The 23,230-nt window shown below is 36.2% G+C and overlaps 1 protein-coding gene across 24 annotated transcripts in view; it reads right to left on the bottom strand.

Moving 5' to 3' along the window:
* Positions 1-825: 825 nt before the first annotated feature.
* MBNL1 (muscleblind like splicing regulator 1) overlaps positions 826-23,230 on the bottom strand; it is a 169,532-nt gene continuing 147,127 nt past the window's right edge. For 13 of the 24 annotated variants that reach the window (XM_046667044.1, XM_046667051.1, XM_046666963.1 and 10 more), the window contains 7 exons: positions 19,058-19,315; positions 17,824-17,877; positions 16,801-16,954; positions 10,620-10,655; positions 9,843-9,937; positions 6,810-6,884; positions 826-4,224 (listed from right to left, as the gene is read on the bottom strand). In XM_046667044.1, the coding sequence (XP_046523000.1) occupies positions 6,828-6,884; positions 9,843-9,937; positions 10,620-10,655; positions 16,801-16,954; positions 17,824-17,877; positions 19,058-19,315 (654 nt within the window). In that variant the 3' untranslated portion in view covers positions 826-4,224; positions 6,810-6,827. Of the gene's footprint in view, positions 4,225-4,250; positions 4,617-6,809; positions 6,885-7,963; positions 8,028-9,842; positions 9,938-10,619; positions 10,656-16,800; positions 16,955-17,823; positions 17,878-19,057; positions 19,316-23,230 lie in introns of those variants that run through there. The other 11 variants (XR_006889402.1, XR_006889403.1, XM_046666955.1 and 8 more) reach the window with 11 other exon arrangements.

Raw genomic sequence — 23,230 nt, 5'->3', positions numbered from 1 at the left:
AGAATAACAGAAATGCTCTCTGGAACTCAACCAGTAAGAGAATTGTACTAAATACAAATAACACACTTATCCGTATTGCAGTAAGTTGTAGGGAAAAAAGCATGACCCACAAAGGAGAATTTGCATCCTTTGACCAAACACCAAGTGGCAGGGTCACATAAAGTAACAGTGAATGACTGGAAGAGCAAATATCTTCCTAGTGGGACCTTGGCTTTCACTGGTCATCTGTGGAAATTGCAACATGCAAAGCCATACGGGACACCAGGCTTCACTGGAACCTAAATTTTAATTCACTGTTTAAAAACTTCACACACACACACTCAAGAGTGAGTTATGTCATGGCCTGGCTCAGCTTTGTGTGTGCATAAATTCTTCTATCCCTCTGAATAAAGGGTCATCATTACTTCATTATTGAAATATTCTCTTAGCTTGCCTGATTTCCAGGGCTAGCTTCCCAGGGCAGTCAGGCAAATAGAATTTCTTTACTAGAAAGACAGGGATCTAGAATTGATAAGAGAATTTTTTTTTTCCTTTTAGTTTTCCTTCCTTATACCTAAAATCATATCAAGTAGCACTTACCATGTCAGGGGAGGGGAGGGCAAGATTTTTCAGAAAACACTGGGCGTAGGATGGCAATACATCACAACTCAGATTCTCTCTCTCGATATCAAAGGAGAGTTCGTGAGAAAGACAGTGAATGCCTTACTTGCAATCAGGTAAAACCGGACAATGAATTTTCCTATCCATGTGTTCATAAAGACAGACACGCACGGATACTTGAAACGCGCAAAAATAATTTACTCTTCAATCTCAGATACACAAATATACTTAAGAAAGAGAAGTTTTATTAGGGCAATTTCACTTTATTTTTCCATACAGCAAAGTCAACTACTGCAGTAATAATAAAATAAGCATAAAATAAATTGCAGCCCAAGACAAATACATAATTTTAGGCAACTACAAGCAGAAAGTAAGTTGTGATTACATAATAGTAAAACCAAGCACGTCTGTCCTTTCAGCAGGTGAAAGCTGTGGGGTTGCTGATAAGTGCAACACTGTAACCAGCTGGGGGGAAGGCCGGCTACACTAATTCATTCAACAAGTGCCTATTACATATTTGCTGTTTTGAGTGCTTCTGAGTTGAAAATTAAAACCGTGAAATTTGAACTGTGTTTTATTTTTTCACCTGCTGAAAGAACAGGATCCTACAGCAATTTAAAAAACAATCACATAACAACTATAGCTACGGTGTGCTGTTTGGTTTGCCTGTTCATGGTTTAAATTTTGTGAAAGTCAATACTTGATTTGAAGATTTGTGTGTGTGTGAACAACAGACCACTGAAATTGGCAGAAACTGATCTGAATAGTACATGTCCTTAGTATAGTTCTTTCTCTCTTTTTTTGTTGTTGTTGAAGTTTTAAACATGCAGTAGTTTTGAAAAAATGTAAGGAATATTTGATCCATGATTTCACCTTAATGGTTGAAGTACCTGCTATTTTTGGTAATGATCTTCAGGCAGATTTGGCCCAGTGGAGTTTTTGTCAGTCATGAAATCTTGGAAGGATGGCATATCTTTCCAGCTGAAAAAATCCTGGCAAACTACAAGCTGTCCACAAAAAGCAAAGCAACATGTTTGAAGGGGTTTGGAGTGCTAACTCTGTGCCACTTTTGTAAGCAATTTTGCTCAGTCTGTCATTTTATTAGCCTTAACAAAACTCCTTGTAATTATAGACGTTTTTATTCAAAATAAGATCTTACTATTATACAGGTTTCTCTCTTTTGACTATATACAGAAGTGCAAAAAGTCAACCTTCTCTCTCGACGTTCCAACATGGTAAATTGCAGCATAATCAACCCTCAAGAGTTTGCACACACGCTAGAATTCTCATTACGTAAACCTCGAGTATTTGGATTATCAACAAAAAGTCCCTTGTTCTATTTATTGATTATGCAGCTTATTTATAACAAGGCCTGATATTCAGGGATTTCAAAAATATTAAACAATACTTTAACATTTGAAATGGATACAGTAGAAAATAAATTTTATTCTAATATCTAGGATCTAGATCTTCTTATAATAACTAATTACAAACAAAATAAATCATCAAAATATTACTCAATTGTCTGCCAGGATTGTTGCCATAGCAACAACTTAACTTCTTACTTAGCAATGATTATATATTTATAAGATATCCATATAAAAGATCTTTGTTCTTTTAATGAAAACTAGACAAGAACTAACAATGACTGACATTCTTACACTTTAATATTAAATCAGTAAAATATAAATCATTTAGTTAACAATAATACGAATATTCATATGACACTACATGTAATTCAAAACTGAGTATGTTATGAAGGAAAGACTACTTTAATTTTTTTTGTATTTTGAAAAATTCATCGGTAAAATCTAATAAAACAAGAGTCTATAAACTGAAATGGTATTCAATTGTTAATAGAAAATGAAATCTAATAAATGTAGGAAATGAAAAACTACATTTTAACAAGAAAAATAAGTAATATTCTACAATGTAACTAACTACAATAACATGTGAAGTCACCATTACTCTCCTAAACACGATTGAAATTACATTGGTATGGGTTCCAACCCGTAATGTAATAATCTAAGGCTTTAATAGATGTACAGTACAATCGGTGAGATCAACACATCAGTCTTATATTAGAAAGCGTCTCTCTCAAGCATAAAAACTTGCGGTAAACTTGGGAGTATGGGAGGTTCTATAACTGAACCCTCGCTTCTCCCATTCCACACGGTAACTACCAGTGACCTGGCCCCGGCTTCAGCAGTGTTCACAACTGCCGAGCAGAGCGAAATTACCCTTCACTAGCTGCAACATCCAAACCACAGAAAGGGAATTCCTTTGGATGAATCCATTCTTAAAAACTGAATGCACATCTATTTTTTTTTTAATTTTGTAAAAGGCTTTCTAAGGCTATAAGCAGTTAATCTGAACGAAACAAAACAAAACAAATCACATATAAAATTCACCCATGTACTTAACCCACCCAATCACTAGGTTAATTAAACATTTTCCATTTTCATATTTTGGTTTATCATGCATCTGATGACAGTGCTGCTTTCTTCTTTGTTTAGAGTCACTATTTTAAATGTGACTGTGATGAAGCATTTAAGCAAATGTGAAACCATTTTTGCAAAGCATTTATAGTCTTTTGACTTTTGACAGAGCTATAAATAGAAGCAAAATAATTTCCTCAAACATTTTTTGTTATCGTGTCTCAGAAATGGCATATCCCTTTTGAATAACATGTTATACAGTATAGTATGCATAAATATTACACTACAATGCATTAAAATAATTTTATATATATATCTATCATATATATCTCCAGTATGTGTGAGTTTATCCGTATTAAGAGAGTCGGTGTTGTGCTATTGTTACTGTAAAGTTAAACTGGCCATTTCTGAGACAGCTTTGGTTTCAAAAAAAAAAGAATGGTGCCCTTTGACTGATTAGTAGTAGCGAATAAGCAACAAAATGTGGCTCTGAAAACAATAACACTGAAGAGATAATACTCTAATTTGATGTACAGTCTATGGCACTTCATGAGAATCCTTAACAACATGGTACTTAAAGCCATGATGTGCTCTAAAAGATACACAGTTGTGGTTTTGCTTGGCACATTCATCTCTGTCAGATCCCTCCCTCACCACATCTTAAAATCTATTACATTAAAAATATTACTCTTAAACAAAAATGACTGTGCATGCACGCTCTCATCTATAATGGCAATTTTAAATACAAGGTGCACCTTTGTTATTTGTAAACCTTGAAAGAAATAAACTTATTTTTAAAAAATTATATCTTGGTCTACAGACGTACCAATACATAATAGAATCGTGGTTACACCATAGTCTGTCTTTTCAAGATGGCATGAATATATAGGAAACTAATTAGGTATGCATATTTTAATGCATAACTCTGTGCTAGAAAAGAAAGACAATGTTGTTCTTGTAGACAGGAATATCACCTCAGCACAAATATCAATTAAATGTACAAAGTGTATAGGCAACAGTGTGCAGTGGGTTTCCATGTTGTCTTGTCTTCTGGTTAACATGCAATATGTGGATGTCTCGTGGCTGAGGGGCTCGTGTGTGTGTTGCTTGACGGTATATACAATATGGCTAATGACCTCGTCCTTTACTCTAACCAAGCACACTGTCCTTTCCTCTTTAGTATGATCTACAAGGGAAAAAGAGACAATCTTTGTTAAAACGGACAATATCTAAAAACAGTTTCTAATATATATTTAGTATGAAAATTGTATTTCTTGATTTAAAATGTGAACACATGTAGCTATCACATCTTCATATAAGATCCAACACTTCACAAGTACAAATGGATCTAAATTTGTTATCATCTCTATGAGAATAAAATGACATGCACAGCTTAACACAATTGTAGACTCTGCTTTAATATCACCCAACACTAAGAGGACAGTATAAAATCCACGTGCAGAGTCAAGGGGCACAACAGAGCAGACAGCGCTCTTCTTCAGCACTCTCGTCGTGGGCCAGAATTTAACTCTTTCTTCTCTTCTAAAGTTCAATGGGTTTCCAGAGCAATGATCTGGCCTACAAAATTAAAATCCACGCAACCATAAGTCCTATTAAACACGATTCACTGTATTTGGGTGCTCGATTAGGATGGTATGAATTTGGAAAAAAAAACAAAAACAGAATGACACTTTAAGTGACTGTTTGGAATAATTTAAAGGTTTTTTTTCCCCTAAAGCCAAGAAAAATAAAGACTGTTTCTTATGCTCCTGAGGAATTAAGGTTGAACAGACATTACAATGTACTTCTAAATTAATAGTTCTAGTTTTTACATAGAGTTTGTTCTCATCAGAGAATCGTTACATATTAAAAGAATGATTTAGAATAAATACAATCTTGAGATTGAAAGAAATCACCGTTTTGCTGCATCAAAAACCTGTTTAAATATTGCAACTCCTCCTGAAAATGAGCAAGCATTTGTTAAGTAAACAGAACATGAAGAACCTAAGCTTGAAGGCAGACAAATCCACTGGTTTGCTAATTGATGGACTTAGGGCCATTTGGTCTCATTTGTTTCAACCTGGATTGCTACTAAGAAATAGAACACAGTTACAGATATACATACCAAATACACCCAATTGACTATAAAAGCCTGAAACAGATTTTTTAAACATGTCAAAGGGGTACCCTTCTTCTAAATCTACATGCTACGGAGCAATGTGCTTATTCAAAACTGTGGCTCCTGTTCAGAGTATTGAACCTCACCACCAGGACTGCACTGAGGGCACTTAGAAAACAGACAAAAATCCGCATCAAGAATTTAATTTCTCACTGCAGTGTGTGCCTGGTAGCACTCTCAGATCGAGTCTGTCATTTCTTTCTCACATGGCTCTCAAACTTTGCGTGTCTCTTCTCCTGCAGGGCTCCACCTGTGTTCCAGCTCTTGCTGTGGATTATCGTCATGAGACCTCTGGCTGGTGGTCTGCCACCACCTCCTGACTCGACACACTGTCCCTTCTTCTCTGAGGCTCTTCCTCCTCTCTACAACAACCTCCATTGTCCAAATTCACTTATTTTCTGACCCTGTTGGGAAAATTACTCCATCTTTGCTCCAAGAGAAATTTGTTCAAAACTCTCTAATTTTAATATACTGTGCTGAAATTTACATCTTCATCTCATTGTCTATTCATCTTTATCTCACTGACATGGTAACTACCCCATAGTAGCACCAAAAAATCATTTGTAAATGTGTTCACGAACACATAAATGAAGGCAGGGAAGCAACAAAGAATGATCGCCTATCTTATTTGCTAGGTTCAGTTTTAAATATAAAATACATTAAAATATATAGATATTATATGTAAAGTATAAAAATAAGTGCCAAATATACTTCTGAGAACATATGCCAACTTGAATGCATGCATACTGAATCAGACATATCCTCTAAGGATGAAAAATGGCCACCTTTGCAAGTACTTAAGTCAACATGTCTGAGGGAAAACCACCAGACTTTCAAATTATTTTTGAGCAACGGCTACATTTTCAGAATTATATGGTCCTCCAAGGTGACTATTTTGAAGTATCTAAAGTTCATTTGGATATGTGGATGTGTGTGTATGCATATATGTGTGTGTACACATTTATTTCAAGTCAGAGCTTTGCATTCTCCTGTGTGTGGTGAAGCATGAGGTCAAGTGGGTGAGTACATGTTCTTATTCACAGTATAGCAAAAAAATTAAAAAATAAGTGATGATCTTTACCAGGGATCAGCAAACTACTGCCTGTGAGTCAGATCCAGCCTGCTGCCTATTTTTGTAAATAAAGTTTTATTGGACAAGGCCACACCCCTTCATTTACATATCGCCTCAGGCTGCTTTCGCTCTAGGAGGGCACAGATGAGTGGCTGCAACGAAACCATACGGCCCGCTCAGCCAAGAACATTTACTATCTGGTCTTTTAAGAAAAAGTTGTCCAATTCCTGATCAATGCCTTCTATGTAATTTTCAGTCATCTTTTTCCTTCATGCTTGTGTTTATTTCTAATGTGAAGAAAAAGCAATTTATTTTTCCCTAAGTATTATGTACATTTAAGTGATATTAATATATTTATTATAAATTTGTATAAAATTCCTCATAATCCATCGAAGATAAAAATGTGAGCTCTATAAATATTTTCACTGAAATTTTGCAAATTTTTTTTAAATGCATTACACAATTGTTATTTTTAAAAAACCACCATGAATAGACACTATATATTACATAAGGAACTTACTGTTTAGTGATGAAAATTCTACATCTGGGTAACATACTTGTGGCTAGTCAGATGTTCGGCAGATATTATGGGTATCTAGCAAATAAAAAATTATTTAATGAATGATCCATGCAAGCAAGCGAACAACCAAGAGATGAAAACATTTTAATATTAAATTTTTTAAGAAAAGTGAAATTCAGCTGTGAGGTGACAGTCCTTATCTGGTCAACATAACAGTAAGTTAACGTAAACTTAGTGCCAAGGTAGCAACTCATTTTTTTAAATCCTTGGGTTAAATACTATTCTATAAATGTTATCAGATTTTAGGAAGTAAAAGAAGTAAAACTATCAAAAATTCATGCAGAGCAGTAATCGAAAGAAGCCCTTTTTGTTGGCCTACACACGCACACACGCCTGTGGTTTCAGTTGTTTAGCAATTCATAAATCAAAGCAGGAAATGTCTTGCCTATTTTTGTGCAACCAATATCTAACATTTTCTTTCAACTCAGGATGGTGTCTAACTTTTTTTTCCAACTTAAAAATACCAGGTAAGAATTCCAAAGGAGTATTTCAGAAGAAGCAGATAAGAGGGTAAGTTTACATCAGAACATATTTCTGAATTCTGATTGCACATTTTATTGTATTTTAAATGGGCAAGAGAATTTACAAACTTGCGAGGAAATGCAATAGGAAACCCATACAGGGGTGACTTATTTCAATGGTCCCCAAAGCCAAGAACTTCCAATTCATAGCCTGATTCTCTTTCCACCGGGAAGGGCAGCTCTGCCTGGGAGAGGCAGCACAGTGGTAAGACCGTGGGAGGACGGAAAGCAGGCTTCTTGCACGAGTGGTCCCCCACCCCGCCCCAGGCCGTGTAACCTTGAGCAAAGCACTTAATTACTCTTGCTTAAGTTTCTTCATCTATAAAATGGCACTAACCCCATTTCAGCAGGGTTGATGGGAGAACAGTGAAATCACATACATGAAGGCATTCTGTTGTTGTTGTTTCAATTTAGATGTCCTAGACTAATTCAGCATATCGCAATCCACGGTCTGGAGTGTAAATTAATATGTCTCTATTTTATTTCCATTTCTCAGCTGACATCTTTACACAATTTTACAGCATTGGCAAATGGCACGAAAACGTGCTCCAAGCGTAATGAAGCTTCTCATACCATTTTTCCTGCTGCTGCAGGACAGGAGGTTGCACCCAACAGTGTAGAAGCATCAAGGATGGGGCTGTTGAAACATACCAAGGACCTTCAACACCAATCGATGCAGATGAAGGGCCAGCTATAAACTTCTGCATGCATGCAGGCTGCATTTTGTGGCATCAGCTAGTTCCAGCATTGCTAATGTACTGTAGGCATATACATATGTATGTATATGCAGATATAATATATGTGTGTATATATATATCCATTCCCTTTTCTTTCTTTTGGTTGTAAAACAGTATGAAGACCCAAGATTATGCATGAAATGGTCACAGCACAATGCAAAAAGTAAAGTGTCCCCTACAACCCAAGTGGCCAAGGGCATGTTGGAATTTGCTTTGCTATATAGTTCTGCTTACACCAGCAATTCTACAGTCATACGTGGTTCACACGAGAGAGTTCAGCATCATTGATCCGCACCATAAATGGGCTGCATTGAATCCATTAAGAAATTTCTGCTATAGATTACTTACTAACATGCCACATATGCACAATCTAGCATTCTTGTAAATGAGTCTGATGTGTTAGCATAAATCCAGGGCTATTTTGACAAGCTTTGGAAAAACTAATGATTTTTTTGCCAAGAGATGTTTAAAGCTTGTCTGAAACTTTAAAATACATCAATTTTGGCTTGCGGCTTTTGAAAGTTTTTAATGGTTATACTGATAGCTTAGGATTCTCCTTCAACAGTACATGGCGTTCTGTAAGAACAAGGGTGGCGACCCCTTGTGGCCATAACTACAAATTCAGATGACACCTGGATGCTCTTCTCTTCCCAAGCGCTGACAGGTTGATACTGGTTTCTTCTGAGATTCATTCGGCTACATTTAACCTTACTCTGTGGGTTATCTGAAATTTGATTTGGCTCTAAATTTTTTCATACGCTATTAACCCTAATGAACTTTGTTTTCGTAACAAATATGTCTATATATTTAAGCCAAAACTTACTTTATGTAAGTCTGACTTTGGTGCAACCAGTATTTCCCAGAACACAATTTTAAATAGAATCAGAAAATGCAGGTTGAATCAATGTCAATTTTTAAATATTAAATACTTTAACAATCATTTTCTTTTAAATAGTCCCTCTTGTACATCATAAAATTTAAATTTCTGAAATAGATTTCTTTTACTTAAAAGTAGCCTGGGTAATATTACTCCATAAACTTGCATGGAACACAGTATGGCTCAATTTTCCATATTTGATGTCTTTTTTTTCCCTTCATAACTCGCACATTTATGCTGGGTAATTATAGAAATAAGAACACAGGATTTTTTTTTCCACTTAAAGCATTGAGAATCAAAGCTCGGACACAAATTTAATTTATTTGAAATATGCAGTCTGCTTATCAAAAAATAAAACTAGAATGAATTTATAACAAACTCTATTTACAAGAGTGGTCATTTGTGGCATACGTAACACACAAATATTTTGCTTCTAATTAAGAATTTAGGCAAGAACTGAGAAATTGTATATGCCAAATGTTCATAATAAAAACCTTAAGATTACGTACATTTTTGATTGGTCAAAATACCTGCATTATTGGTTGAGACCAAATTGAGAATTGCTTGTGTAAATATCATTTTAGTAGCTTTAGAAATGGAGCTGCGACAACTTTGGAGCACTGATAAATGGCATAAAAGCATTCTGCTGCTCATCATAGAGAGAATGTGTAGGCCAACAAGAGGTATCTTTGAACCCCATGCTATTAAGGCACCCTTGACAGCCCTCGTGGACACGCAGGCCCCACCGACCTCAGTGGGAAATCCACGTGCGCAAGGGCTGTCGGCTTGAGCCCTATTAGAGTTGGTTTTTAAGAAACAAAGCTGTAAATTAGCAAACCTGGTTGGCTGTGGCTGTTGCAGCGAAGGGAACACTTGTGGCAGATGTTGTTGCTGCGGACACAGTGGCTGGCGTAGCACCGTGCACCATGGGAACTTTCGGAGGGAGAATCATATAAGCAAACATACAGAAGAGTGTAGCAATATGGAAACCATGGCAACATGGAGAAGATAATTGGGCATGGTATTTATCACAGCAATAAGCCATGTGACGGGACATCATCACCAGCGAGTGACATGCAATCACAGCGCAAAGCAGGACAACATTCCAAGGAGAGAAGGGGAAGAGGGATGAAAGAGAAAAAAAAGGGGAAAAAAAGCTTGTTACCATCAAATCAAGAAAATTGACACAAACAGGCTTAATTTGCTAAGTCAAAAACAAGAATTTCATATAGTGTTCATAGACAGTCAAAATCTAAGTCAAAATACAGGTATTTACTTCATATATACAGTTATCTGTTTGAATGAAAGTATTTTTTCTCATTTACTATTATAAATATATACAATATATTACTTTTATGAGACAGATTTTTTTTTACACACCAGAACTCATAGTCCAATCAAAATCCACCAAAGGTGACTGAAGGAAACTTGTGTGTAAAGAAAACATTTGTGTGAGTCCATGTCAATTAAACAGAAAATGGCATTTAATTGACAGGTGTTAGTAAAGGGAAATGGACTTGCCCAATAGAGATCCGTTAAACTTAGCAGTGGATTTTGAGGGGCTGTGAGGTGCACCATAGGTTTAAGATAATCAAGAAACAAAGCTGGCACCTACCAACACTTGTAGCGGGTGTCATGCACAATATTGAGCCTGCCCATCATGCATTGCAACAGGAAGGTGGATTTGAAAAGGGAAAAGAATTAAAACATCCCATCACACGTGTAATTAGGAAATTCATTTGAACAAAGAAGAAAAATTGTTATTATGGGAACAGTGGCATGTAACTGTCAGCACAATCAAATCACACACTAGCACAGTGATCAATTAGAACCAGTCTCAAGTGAAGAGTAAAAGCCAGTTTAACTGTGTGCTGGTACACTTGTTTCTCTAACTGCCGCCTATAAATAAAAGTATTTTGGAAAAAATTTAAACCTGCTTAATTCTTTTAAAAATAACATTGTAATTTGTCTTGTTTTAATCTGGTGACTAGCCATCTGGCGGCTTTGCTATTTCTGACTTTAACATATGAATCTATTAACGATTTCTTTATATTAAGAACACGTTAAATAATTTGAGAAACTTTTTATTATCAAAACGCTAAATAATTCGAAGCACAAAACTGACTTAACAACGTAATGAAACCAATACATTCATTTTCATTCCCTTGGTTTTATTTCCCTGTTCTCTGTAGCACCAACCACACATACATGGAGGGGTTGTGATCATCCATACAGGAACTTTATTTTGGGGGATACCAAGCAAAAATTTATGCACAAAGAAGAAGTGAAACTTCTGCATTGTCTTAGTTTGGACTTTAAGTGTAGAGAAAGCATTTAGAGGGGACATAACTTTCTTGTAAGTCTCGAACTGTTTTACTTAGTAGATATCTGGGAAGATAGACTGGCTTTCATTGCTGGTTTAGACCCTCGGGACTTCTTGGAATAGTGAATGTTCTACAAAATTTCACATACAAAAACTTGTTAATCAGACTTAAACAAAAAACCCGAAAGGGAGATAATGAAGACACATACATCACATGTGGGGCGTTAGCACTGATGTTCACAATTGTGCGACCATGATGTTAAAATAAATGTTACATGTACAGTCCCTGTTCTCTCTGACATATAAACATTGAAAAATCTAATTTATTTTACCAAGTACAGGGCACTTTCCCACATACTGAACTACCATTCTTTCTATGAGATTATTTTAGACTTCTAGGGTTTAAAATATCAAATGATTTTATATTTCTATCTAAATCTTGGCACATCCTATTTAAATACTAGCAGCATCTGGGATGAACATTTGTTAGAAAAATATCTGCCAATTGAGTCTTGTGAGAGATGGCCCTACAAACAAAGCTGCCATTGAGAAACACAGGTACTTAACCAGCATCCCTGTGAGAGCTGCAGTGGGACGGTGGGCACAAGATCAGTGACTAAACTCGGCGATGGAGCCAGGGACGCATCCTCCCAGGTGGAGAGGTACTATGCTGAGAGGCAACATGTAGGACACCTGAAGATCTCTGTTATTTGCTACCACTACTGAGTCAAACACTAGTGAAAGACAACAACAAAAAGAAACCAGTAATAACAGAGACATTAATTTGAGACAGTAGAGCAAGCAAAATTCAATACTGGGTCTAGATCCTGGGCAACCATTCTCCTCTAATGCCAGGGCAGGAGGACTGGGAAAAAGAGGACGGAAAAAATAAAGTAGTATTTAAGGAATATTAAAGCTGGTTTAAATATTGTACATGTTATGTTTTAAATTTATTATTTATTATTATGCTGCAATTTGCCTACTATATTTCATCCCATGCATAATTAAGCCTGCACATGCTAAAAATGAGTGACCCTACTCCTCTCTCTCTAACACCCTAAAGCTTTCACGATTTGAATTCTAGTTTGAGCTATCTTCCTCATTACCATTAGAACCAACGCACACAGTTTTGAGAGGGATTTGCAGCAAATAAACATAAGGCAGCAATGAAAATACTAGCCAGGGTGCAGTAACTCACAAATATGAAGACATAATGCTGTAGGACCCACTTACCAAAAAGAAAAATCACTTTTGAAATGACCATAATATCCATCTTTACATCAGATGGGTTGATTTACTAATAGTGATACACAGCCAATTTAAAATTTTTTCCTCAATTTTCAGCACAAGGCAAAATTTAAATGAATGTATTTGTCAATTTCAAATTTTCCCTTCAAAGATATTTACATAGCCAGAATAGTGTGTTTCTGAGGGACACATTATTTTAATTACATGACTTCTTAAATTACATTTTTTAATGGATCTTTATGAAGATGCAGGAAAAACAACTAGGAAGGTCCTTTACATAGGAGATGTAGGCATACTTAAAATTACTTCAAGGAGAATGGAAAGAAGTAGAAGAGAGAAAAGATTATAACGGGGGTTTGTTTGTTTAGTGGTTTGAATTTGGATGTGATACTTAAGCCTATTTAGGTATATTACGATAAGAAGTATAAAGCTGACTTCAGGTCTTCTAAAAATAATTTATATCACTTAGTACTAAAAGTTCACAATTAATTGAATTATTCTCAAAACTGATATCCAAAGAAGCAACAGCTTTCTGTAATTTCTTTCTGTTTCTATTCGATCTATTGAATTCTATTCTATTACACTACCAAATTCAAGAAATAACAAATAAAACTTAGTGCTTACACTACATTCCAGGCTTTATTCTAAACTCAGGTCTGCCTTCCTGTTGCCATTTATGCCAGCCTTTTGGGGTTGTTATGAGAAAAAAATGAGAGAATGTCTATAGGGCGCCCAGCACAGCACTGCACAGAGAAAACACTCAATAAAATGTAGCTCTTTGGAACAAACTGTGGGAAACAACTTGGCCTAAGGCAATAGGGAGTGTGGGGCTTGGAACTGGAGAGCAGGTACACTTTCTCAAGGATTTACATTTTGTTTTATTTAAACACTCTTAGATATTTCCGATTCTAGGTTTAGCCCAAGGGTCATAAATTTGTAATCCCTAGGGTGAATAGTGGTACACCATGTAGCATACAATAAATTTTTATTGATTGAATGAATGGAAACATGTATGGATGTACGAGTGGATTGATGGATGAATGGATGGATGGATGGATAGAAAAACGGAAGGATAGAGGAAAGAAAGGAGGGAGGGACAGAGGGAAGAGATAGATAGATGGTTGGAAGATGGATGGATAAATGGGTACATGGATGGATGGATGATGGATAGATGAGTGGATACCATGTAAGTCCAATTTTATTCTTAAAAGTTACAGTATATAGTAATTTTTCTTAGCTAGCTAACTGGCTTGCCACTGAACCAGGACCTTCTGCCAGCAACCTAGACTGAGTACATAGTCATCTGCTCTAAGGATGTAGCCAACCATGCTCCACTGTAACTTCAGTGAAACATACCTACACATCCCTGACGTTATTACTGAGGCAACAGACTACAGAGCTCTAAAATTCTAAGCTGAAAAAAATAAATGACTTCCATTTTCTTTTCGATTCCAATAAAGCCTTCAGAATATACCTTCCAAATTATTATATTGCAGTCAGATGGAACGCTCTGATCATATAATTCTTCCTATGTCTGCAGAATCACCTAGACTTTGGAAAATTAACTTCCTTTTGTCCCAGGTATTATACATGAGATTAGAGATGAATTTGTGGTAGGATAGATTTCCTGTAGCTCTCAAAAAGTATTTTAAAAAATTGAATTAGCTGACGAAATCTAAAAATTGAGAAATTTCACACAGCAACATCCAAATGTCCAGAATATCTGGGAAACAATCCTAAGATCTGACAAACTGGACATGAGGGCCTCTGCATTAAGTTGTGGAGGTTTGCACAATCAACTCTGGGAGGCATAGACGCAACCAGGCCTCATTCACGTACACAATGATGTACACGGAGCCACAAAGGGTGTGCGGTGCACAACAGGCACAATGTGCCAGGCAACAGAAGTCTAAGTCTGAACACTGGCCTCTCCTTGAGGTTGGGCCTGTGTTCCCCAGGGCCTCCCAGACCCTACAGCTCCTAATTTATTTCTTGCTTCACGTCTTCATGTTTCTTGCCTGGCCCCTAAGGCATCTCAGTTCACATTCTCTGCGTTAGATTTCTTCCCTTCCTGGCTGCCTGACAAAGTGGTTTGGCAGAGGTAAAGATGGGCTATCTATCTTAACTTTTTAATGTCATAGGACCAGTTTTTGTGTACACAGGCACAGATGACAAATTATGAAAGTATTTTGAAAGAATGATGGAGGCAGTCCCTACCTCTGACTATGTGACTAATAAAGGTCAACCTGCTGCTTAAGCCCTTTAAAACTGGGTTACAAATAAACGTTATTTTATATTAATATTGCAATAATTTTATGTTATATAAATTACAAACATTAAGAAAGATCATCTCTGATGCAAAATTAATCATAAAAATGCAAATATATCTTAAATTTTCAGATATTTGAAAGTATTGTGGCACATTTTATTTAAATTAACTATGCTTAGTTTCTGGAACAATCATCATAAATAAGGGTCAGATAGATCACGCAATTAATGGGTATGCTTATTTAGAAAAGTCTTTAGTTGTTTTTCTCTAGGTCTTCAGTCACTTGAATGTTGTTGGAGAAACTAATGCCAAACCCATTTGATAAGACAGATTATTTTAGGTTCCTTTAAATAATCTATGGAAGAAGTTGGATTTGGTTTTATTTTTAGGTTTTAAATAGGAAAATTGTCATTTCTAATGGCAATGTTTTATTCAATGAAATAAATTGTCACAAATAATTTTTAATTTCTTTGAAGAAATTATGCTAGTTATCTGCACTCCCTCGAAATTCTGTCTGGTGATCTGACTCTAGAAAAATTGATAGGTTATTTGTTAGAGACAGATCTAGGGGCACGGAAATTTATATAAAAGCAAAAAGATTAATTTCTGGAAATCTCTGAAAAACTACATATGCTGAGAAGGAAGTTGTAATCTTATAAAACAGAGAGAGAAATGTGATTTTTCCCTCAGAATGCAACAAATACCTCCAGATAAAGATGATTCCATTTTTATTCTGAAATGTAGACACTGCAACTAGGATAGATATTATTTTACGACTGCAAACTCCATTTTATGCATGTGCCTGGGGCATAGGCTATTTCAATTAGTGGAATATTCTAATTCATTGAATGTTACTACATATTCCACATATAAATGGCCAGTTTTAAAGATGTACTGTATAAAAAGCTGTCCTTAGCAGCAAAAACTAACGTGAATGTCATTTATTCTTTTGTTATTTAAAAATAAATTATCACATTCCATTGCGGCATTATGAACCTAAGGCACTGTAAATATGATCAATATTTATAATATACTAATGGGGCTGGACCTTTGACATACGTACCTAGTCATTAATTTGTTAATTTAATTAATAAAATAAGTTATTTTATTAAATAAATCTCTGAACCCATGGTAATTTGTTTAGAAAGGTTAAGAGGTAATGAGGAAAATGGGATTAGAGTCTCCCGTTAGTTGAATTCCAGATTACAAGGAGTTGAATATGTATTTCCTGAAATAAATAAAGAGTGAGGAAAAGCAAATTTCCAGGTAATTAAATGACTGATTAGTTATTTTTTAATTTTATATCCTTGTGGATAGTTCTGGAGTATGTTTATATGACTAGGTTGAAATCAATGGAAACCACAAACGTATAATTCAACAATAAATGTAACTTCCCTGGACACTTAGGGCTATTTCAACACTAGTGCAGGAGCAATGATGATTTTTAGCAACGTACTTATTGGTAGTGAGAAGAGCACCTTTTAAGAGCTCTGGAACACAGAGTCAGTTTTTTATTCTCCACCTTGAAAACAAAAAGGCTGAAAAATAAAAAATCAAAGCTGAAAGTGTCATTTCATATAATTCCAATGAACTCTATGAAATCATGAAGGCAAAAGGGTCTTACAGCAGAAAAGTGTCATAAAATAGCTTGACAGACACATAACAGTGTGGAGGAAAGAAGAAAAAAAAAGAAGAGAACTATATTTCAATTCCAAATGATAGAAACAAAAGTAAGTATATAAAACATCACTGATCTTTCATCTATTTTTCATTAAGCTAAAAATCTTAGGTTTTAAGGAAAACCGCATGAGATGCCTCAGTAAGTTTCCACTGCTGACAACCTTACCTTCCACCTGGCCTATTACTAACAAGGACCTGGGGCGTGGTCTGTCTGCTCTACCAGTGAACTCTGCGAGGGCCGGCAGGTTCACCTGTGAACGCACTCAGACCCCTCACCTGGTGGGAGGAACGCCGTATGCTGCTGTAACTGCATGTTGGCCAGAGCCTGTTGGTACTGGAAAATACCGGTGTTAAAGACTGCGGTGGCACCGTTGGTTTTTTCAAGAGCAGGCCTCTTTGGTAACGGGGGAAGTACAGCTTGAGGAATTCCCTGTTTAGTGAATGAGTATAAAAAACAAATACCAGTAAAAAGAGAAAAAGAAAAAAGAAAAATCAGTTGAAGGCTAAAATTGTTAGGAAGCACGAGCAAGCAAGCGGCAGAGCACTTAACTACCCGAGGGGAAAAAAAATCCAATAAACAAAAAATTAAAGAAAAACAACAAAGCAAGATCAAGCTTTAAAAGAAGCATTATTTTTGTCCAAAAAAAAAAAAAAAACACAAAAATCCCCACTAGTGCGAGAGCACGTTAAAATGTGTTAAAGTGTTTTAATTGTCATAATGCTTCAGGCTTTCTGTGAGAAGCCACTGATTTGGGCAAAGAAGAGAAGCTGCGCTGTGCGCTCCAGGAGGAGTGGCGAGTATAAGGCATGTTAATAGTTAATCGTCCAGAGTGACCGAAACAGGTAAAATAAAAACGCATCCCGCTCTGCCCCTCCCCCGACTGCCTAGACATGCAATGTCCCTGAGCATGCAAGTTTTTTTTTCTTAAACACTGAACTATAAATATTAAAAAGTAAATAATTCTATCATTTAAGCCATGCTAACCAAACAGGTACATCAATATACAGTCAAAAATACATTTTTAATGTCCTTAAAGTATGTCATTAGAACGTTCCACAATGTAGTTAAACTGAATGTGGACTGCCGGCTTTCGGAATCTTTCATATACAATATTATCCATCCAGGTACTTATATTACGGTCTTTCCACCAATTTTGTCAGGAAACCACACTCAGTTTTTCATTGTACTTTACAACTTTATAACAGAAAAAGGAATATATACTTTAAAATTGATAAAAAAAAAAACTTGTATCTACAATAAAGCTACATGCCAAGCTAAAAGGTGAAAGGTCATAGTACCAGGTCAAAGGTTGCCTCGAGGGGTCGCTTCAGTGATTTGACAGCCGACTGAGTCTTAATTAGCAGGCAGCGAGCACATGATGGCAATGGGCCAGTGGGGTTCAAGCGCATTAACATAAACAGCAAGCAGAGGTGCATCATGGGGGCAGCAGTGCATTTTTGGGTAGGTGAGAAAAAACAAATAAAAAAACAAATCATCGGAATGCCATATACAACGAATAACAAGACTAAGCATGCACAATAAGGGCACTACTGAGTTGTTATGGGGAGGATAACTCCTCTTCGTAGTTAATTACAAACAAGATACTCTAACAGAAAAAAAAAAGAGTGAAAAGAAGAGAGGAGGAGAGAGTCTGCCTTCTGTATTTTTGCTCAAGTATCCATAAACAAACACAGAAAAGACCTCTCTCGTGATTATGGTACTGTGCTGTGAGATACCACACAGTGTTTTTATGAATATTTTAATGATTAAGTCATATATTTATGTAAAAAAAGGACAACATTAAAACAGCTAAGCAAAGAACAAAGAATGGACTCATTAAGATCAGCTATTAGACCACATTAAAATTTACCTTAAGAATATAGTTTTGTATCTGTTCTAAATGATCCAGTTTCTAGCTCCTTGCGAACTGCTGTCTTTCTGCTTTCTGTATAATGGCACAGTCAAGCTTCTCCAGTTTTACAAGAATGTTTATGCCACAATGTTACTTAAAACAATCTAGGATAGCATACTGTTCAAAATCTTGTAGCTAATTCTAAAAACAATTTTGTTGAAGCAATTCTCCTACTTAGTTCCAGATCATGTTATTGTTAAAAGCAAGATCTATGTAGAAAAGAGCCTCGATGTGCAAAAAAAAAAAAAAAAACACACCGAAGGGAAATAACGGCTGATTAGATGGCACACAGAAATAAGAGGACCGAAAATGGCAACATCGTTAAATTGAAAAGGAGACAGGTGTTCTTTACAAAGCAGAAATTTCAGAAACCCTCTATCCAGAGTAAGACAGGGCATTCAGAGTTAGGCCAAGGGTGGAGCAACCTGAACCGCGTGAGGAGTTACCCCCACTTCTGTGAACGGTAACTCCTTGAGGTATTGTCTGGGATACCTGAACAAACATATCTTCAGCAAAAAATTTCTAAAGAAAGGTTAATAAATGGATAGCTTGTCGCGAGACCCAGTTGTCCCTGTGGCTTTTCTGAGTGCTAAGGAGAAGAGAGCGGATGCCCTACTCACCATGGCAGCTGCGGTGGCTGCAGCCTGTGCTGCTGCAGCCTGGTTGACCTGGTACTGAGCAGCCTTGATCTTGGCTTGCAGATGCGCGGGAGGATGAAAGTATTTGCACTTTTCCCGAGAGCACCTCCCTTTGATGTAATCCATACACACGGTGACTGTGTTGTCATTGGTGTCAATCATTGTGCTGTCAGCAGGATGGGCGAACCGGCAGTCGTTTTCCCCTCTGTTGCAATTTCCACGCTGGTACTCTCGACACACCTGCAGGTCATTAAGTGCATGAGGTCAGTCCCCACGGACAGGAGAATCTTTCTGAAGATTGTAACTTAAAGTGCAAGACAGGCAATAGAAGTCTACACATGACGGGGCAAGATAATTTGCAAAGCAAGCACAAAATAACCTGAAAAATTCCTAGTTTAATATATAAATGATGACCCCATTTCAGTAAAAGGCCCAAGAGAAACAAAATGCATTTATGATACTAATTATGGTAAAAGACCTAATTTAAATTATGTTCATATACTTATTAATTACCAAGGGAAAAATAACTTTACAGCGAAGAAACCTGTCAGACAACAATTTAACCAAGGGATCAAAGTTAATATCATCAGTAATAAGACATAATGACATCATGTACCTCTTGATATGAGTATGAGGCCCTATGAAAAAGGGCACAACATCCTTTAGCTGCATTACTGCTGAGAATGCATAACCTGAATTTAGTCATAAGGAAACATCAGACAAACTGAAGTGGAAGGATGTTTTACAAAGTCAGATCAGTACTCTTCCAAATGTTGGGCTCATGAAAGACAAAGACAGACACACTGTCACAGACTGGGCTGTCACAGAGTCAAAGAAAGGACCCTGGTGGTAGGACAACTGGTGACATTTGATGAAGGTCTGTAAATTGGTTAATAGCAGTATATCAGCGCTAATTTTCTGGTTTTGAAGTGATAATATGGTTATGTAAGATGTTCATATTTAGGTAAGCTCGGTGGAGGACAGCCAGGAACTCTTGGTTCTATTTTTGCAACTTTTGTGCTAATCTGAAATTATTTACAAGTGAAGAGTGTAAAATTTGATACTTTTTTTGTAAAATCTTTCCAAGAGCTATTTTTTTAAATCTTTAGAGATTCACTTGGTAGCTATACAAAAGCAGATGGAAAAAGATTGTTTTCTGTTATTGTCTATTTGTTTTATATCTATTAACTTAGGATGGGGTCCCTGGGGAAAAGGTGAAAATGGATTATTTCTCATTCGTCTGCTCAATTTCGACTCTTACTATTAAAGTTTGTCACGGTGCCTGCTTGTAACAGGAGGTTGCTAGCACGGTCATCTTTGGTTTACTTTGACCGTTTTACCACAAGAGGGCCATCTAAAACACAGAATGTCCTTTTAATATTTCAGGCTTCAAGGAAACAGTTTTTGCTCTTCACATATCGTTTCACGAACTGAGCAAATACACATCCTGAGCACTTTATTTTGAAATTCAGCAAGAAAAAGAAGTGGGAACACTGTTAACGATTTAAAAAGGAAATGTTTTCTTGGATTTCTGTACATAAAATGATCACATTCAATTCTACATGTCCTCCCCATTATATTCATATCCCATTATTGAGGAAAGCGCTTCCCTCTAAAAACGCCTCTATAATTTGCATGATGCTGCATCTTAAAAAGAGCATGATCGGTGGCATCTTGCACTATTTGCAAACCTCAAGCAAGCTAACACTTTGTATTCCACACACACAGCAATGAGCCAACTCTATTCATCACCTCATTCAATTTATTTAATTTAAAAACTGTATTGAATAACTATTATGTGCCAGACACTCTGAAAGATATTAAGAATATAAAGATGGCTTAGGAAGTTACGGAAGACCCTATCTTTTTAATCACTGCATTTATCTTTGGAACAGGAGGAAATAAGGGTCACCAGTTTATATTTGAAAGCAAAAATGATTAAGCTATCATCCAGGACTATTTCGCCCACTCTGGTCGAACACTGGAATCCGCTGTGGAGCTTTCTAACCCACAAAGCCTCAGTCCGTGACCAACGCTTACTAAATTAGGCTCATCAAAACAGACAGGAAGAGAGAAACACTTAAATAAGAATAAAAACTTTCCATGAATATATATGACATTTATGCTAAATTTATACTACGGCATGAACAAAAAGGCTAATTTTCTGTTTAAGCAAATCTAAGTCCACGCAGCCTCGCCCAAGAGGAAACTGTATGCGATCTTGCTGTTAGCTCTTCCGTAATTCTGGCTTTCTCCAACATGCTCACAAAGACACTGGCAGCAGCTGAACTAACACTCTATTTTTCAATCTATTTTACTCTTTGCCACCTTGACAAGAGAGAAGATCTAAAGGTAGTCTATTTGTAGGGTGTATAATAACTATTAAAATCAAAGACTTGCTATTTTCCAAAAACAATTATGCCAGTGCTGGTGCCAGAAATTGAAAAGTCATTGTCTCAAAATATAACCCGAATGCTGGACTGATTTTGACTTTTTATTTCTCTCTCCATCTCAGTGTTCTTATTTTCAGAGATGTGAACTTAAATTCAGGTTGTATAAAAATAGTCATTCTAAGACATCTCGTCCTTCTCCGCTGCTTTACGCGCGTGTGCGGTTTGTACAGGTTAAAGCTGGTTTATTACAACTTTGTACTCTTTACTCTCCTGCGGGATGCTTTCAGGAAGAATTCCAAAATATATTTAAGCAGAGCTGGCAACTAGAAGTAAGCTTAGAATTTATCCTAAAACCAGCCTTCTCTGAGGGTCAAAGAATTTAGTCAATTTGCATTTCTGTTTCATATTTTTATTTATTTTCTAGCTTATGGTTCTCCTGACATGAGGAATGGAACAGAGGAAATATACAGAAATAGCTGGTCTCCCATTATTCTTGTCTTTGAAAAAATAAAGAAGAAACAGAACACCTCTTGTGAAAACGTGTCCTGGTGAGAGCTACAGGCAGAGGGTCTGGGGAGGCTGGCCAAGCTTGATGTGCATGGGGATTGTCGGTCCCCACCCGAACAGAACAAACTTCCCAAAGCTTTTAAAACACATGCTCCTCTAATAATCACGTCAATAAAACAGGATCTGTCCCTTGACTCCTGAATACACTTTGGCCTGGTTTCTCGGATAAACTCAGGAATCCTTTAAACTATGCTGATCCTCCAAAGAAATCTCTTAGATGTAGGATTATGTTAGCAAATTATAATTGACTGACAAAATTTCAACAAATTTACAGAATTCAAATCAGGATAAAAAATTTTATGTTTTACCATCCAGAGAATTTGGAACACAGAAGGTAAAATTAAATTTGAAAATCCTAATAATGTTATGGTTCTTTTTTCTGTTCTCATCCAGTCTTCTGCATGTACACATTTTTCAAATAGTTGTAATTATGGTATAGCTACTACAGGGTGGTCTGTTTTTGCTCAATAACGTAGCATAAGCATTTTTTCATTTTACTAAACACTGTCCAGAGTGGTCATTTTTGATGGCTGCATCAAATTCCATCAAACAGATGTGCAGAATATAGGTGACTCTTCCCGAGAACATTTAGGTTATTTCCAATATTCCATATAACAAATAACATTACGAAGAATATATTTATGACTATAGACGTTTAAAAAATCATCTTCTAAAGTCAAATGTGCACAAATGGCATTAGCGGATCAACAAATATAAGTAATTTTTATAGTTTAATAAGTGGTTTTCAAACACAGACTAAAATAATTCCACCTATTTAGCTAAACACATACGTGTTTCAACTAAGAAGAATGTCTGGTGAGTCTTTTACTCAATAAATATTAAGGCAGGATTTGTTTGTATCAGGTAAGTTTTATAAACTTTCACACAAAATGGATAAGAGGTTGCTTTTACAGTAAAGCCCACAATTTCAATGAAAACATTTAAATACTGAGTTCCATTTCCAGAAAAAAATTCTATGGGATAATTATAAACTTTAAAAAAATCAAAAGAAAAAGTATTCAGAAAAACTTCCCAAAGGAATGTGATTAATTCTACATAAACTTTCTTTTTTTAATAGTAGTGGTACAGCAGAAAGAGGACAGAGCTTGGAATCAGAAATCGTGAGTCCTCTCCAGTTCCTACACTTATGAGCTATGGAATCGTGAATATTAAATCAGATAATGTATAGATAGCT

This window comes from Equus quagga, chromosome 1, assembly GCF_021613505.1.
Source record: "Equus quagga isolate Etosha38 chromosome 1, UCLA_HA_Equagga_1.0, whole genome shotgun sequence".
NCBI lineage: Eukaryota > Metazoa > Chordata > Mammalia > Perissodactyla > Equidae > Equus > Equus quagga.
The sequence above is the reverse complement of the archived record's forward strand: the minus strand, read 5'-3'. Positions and strand labels throughout refer to the sequence as shown.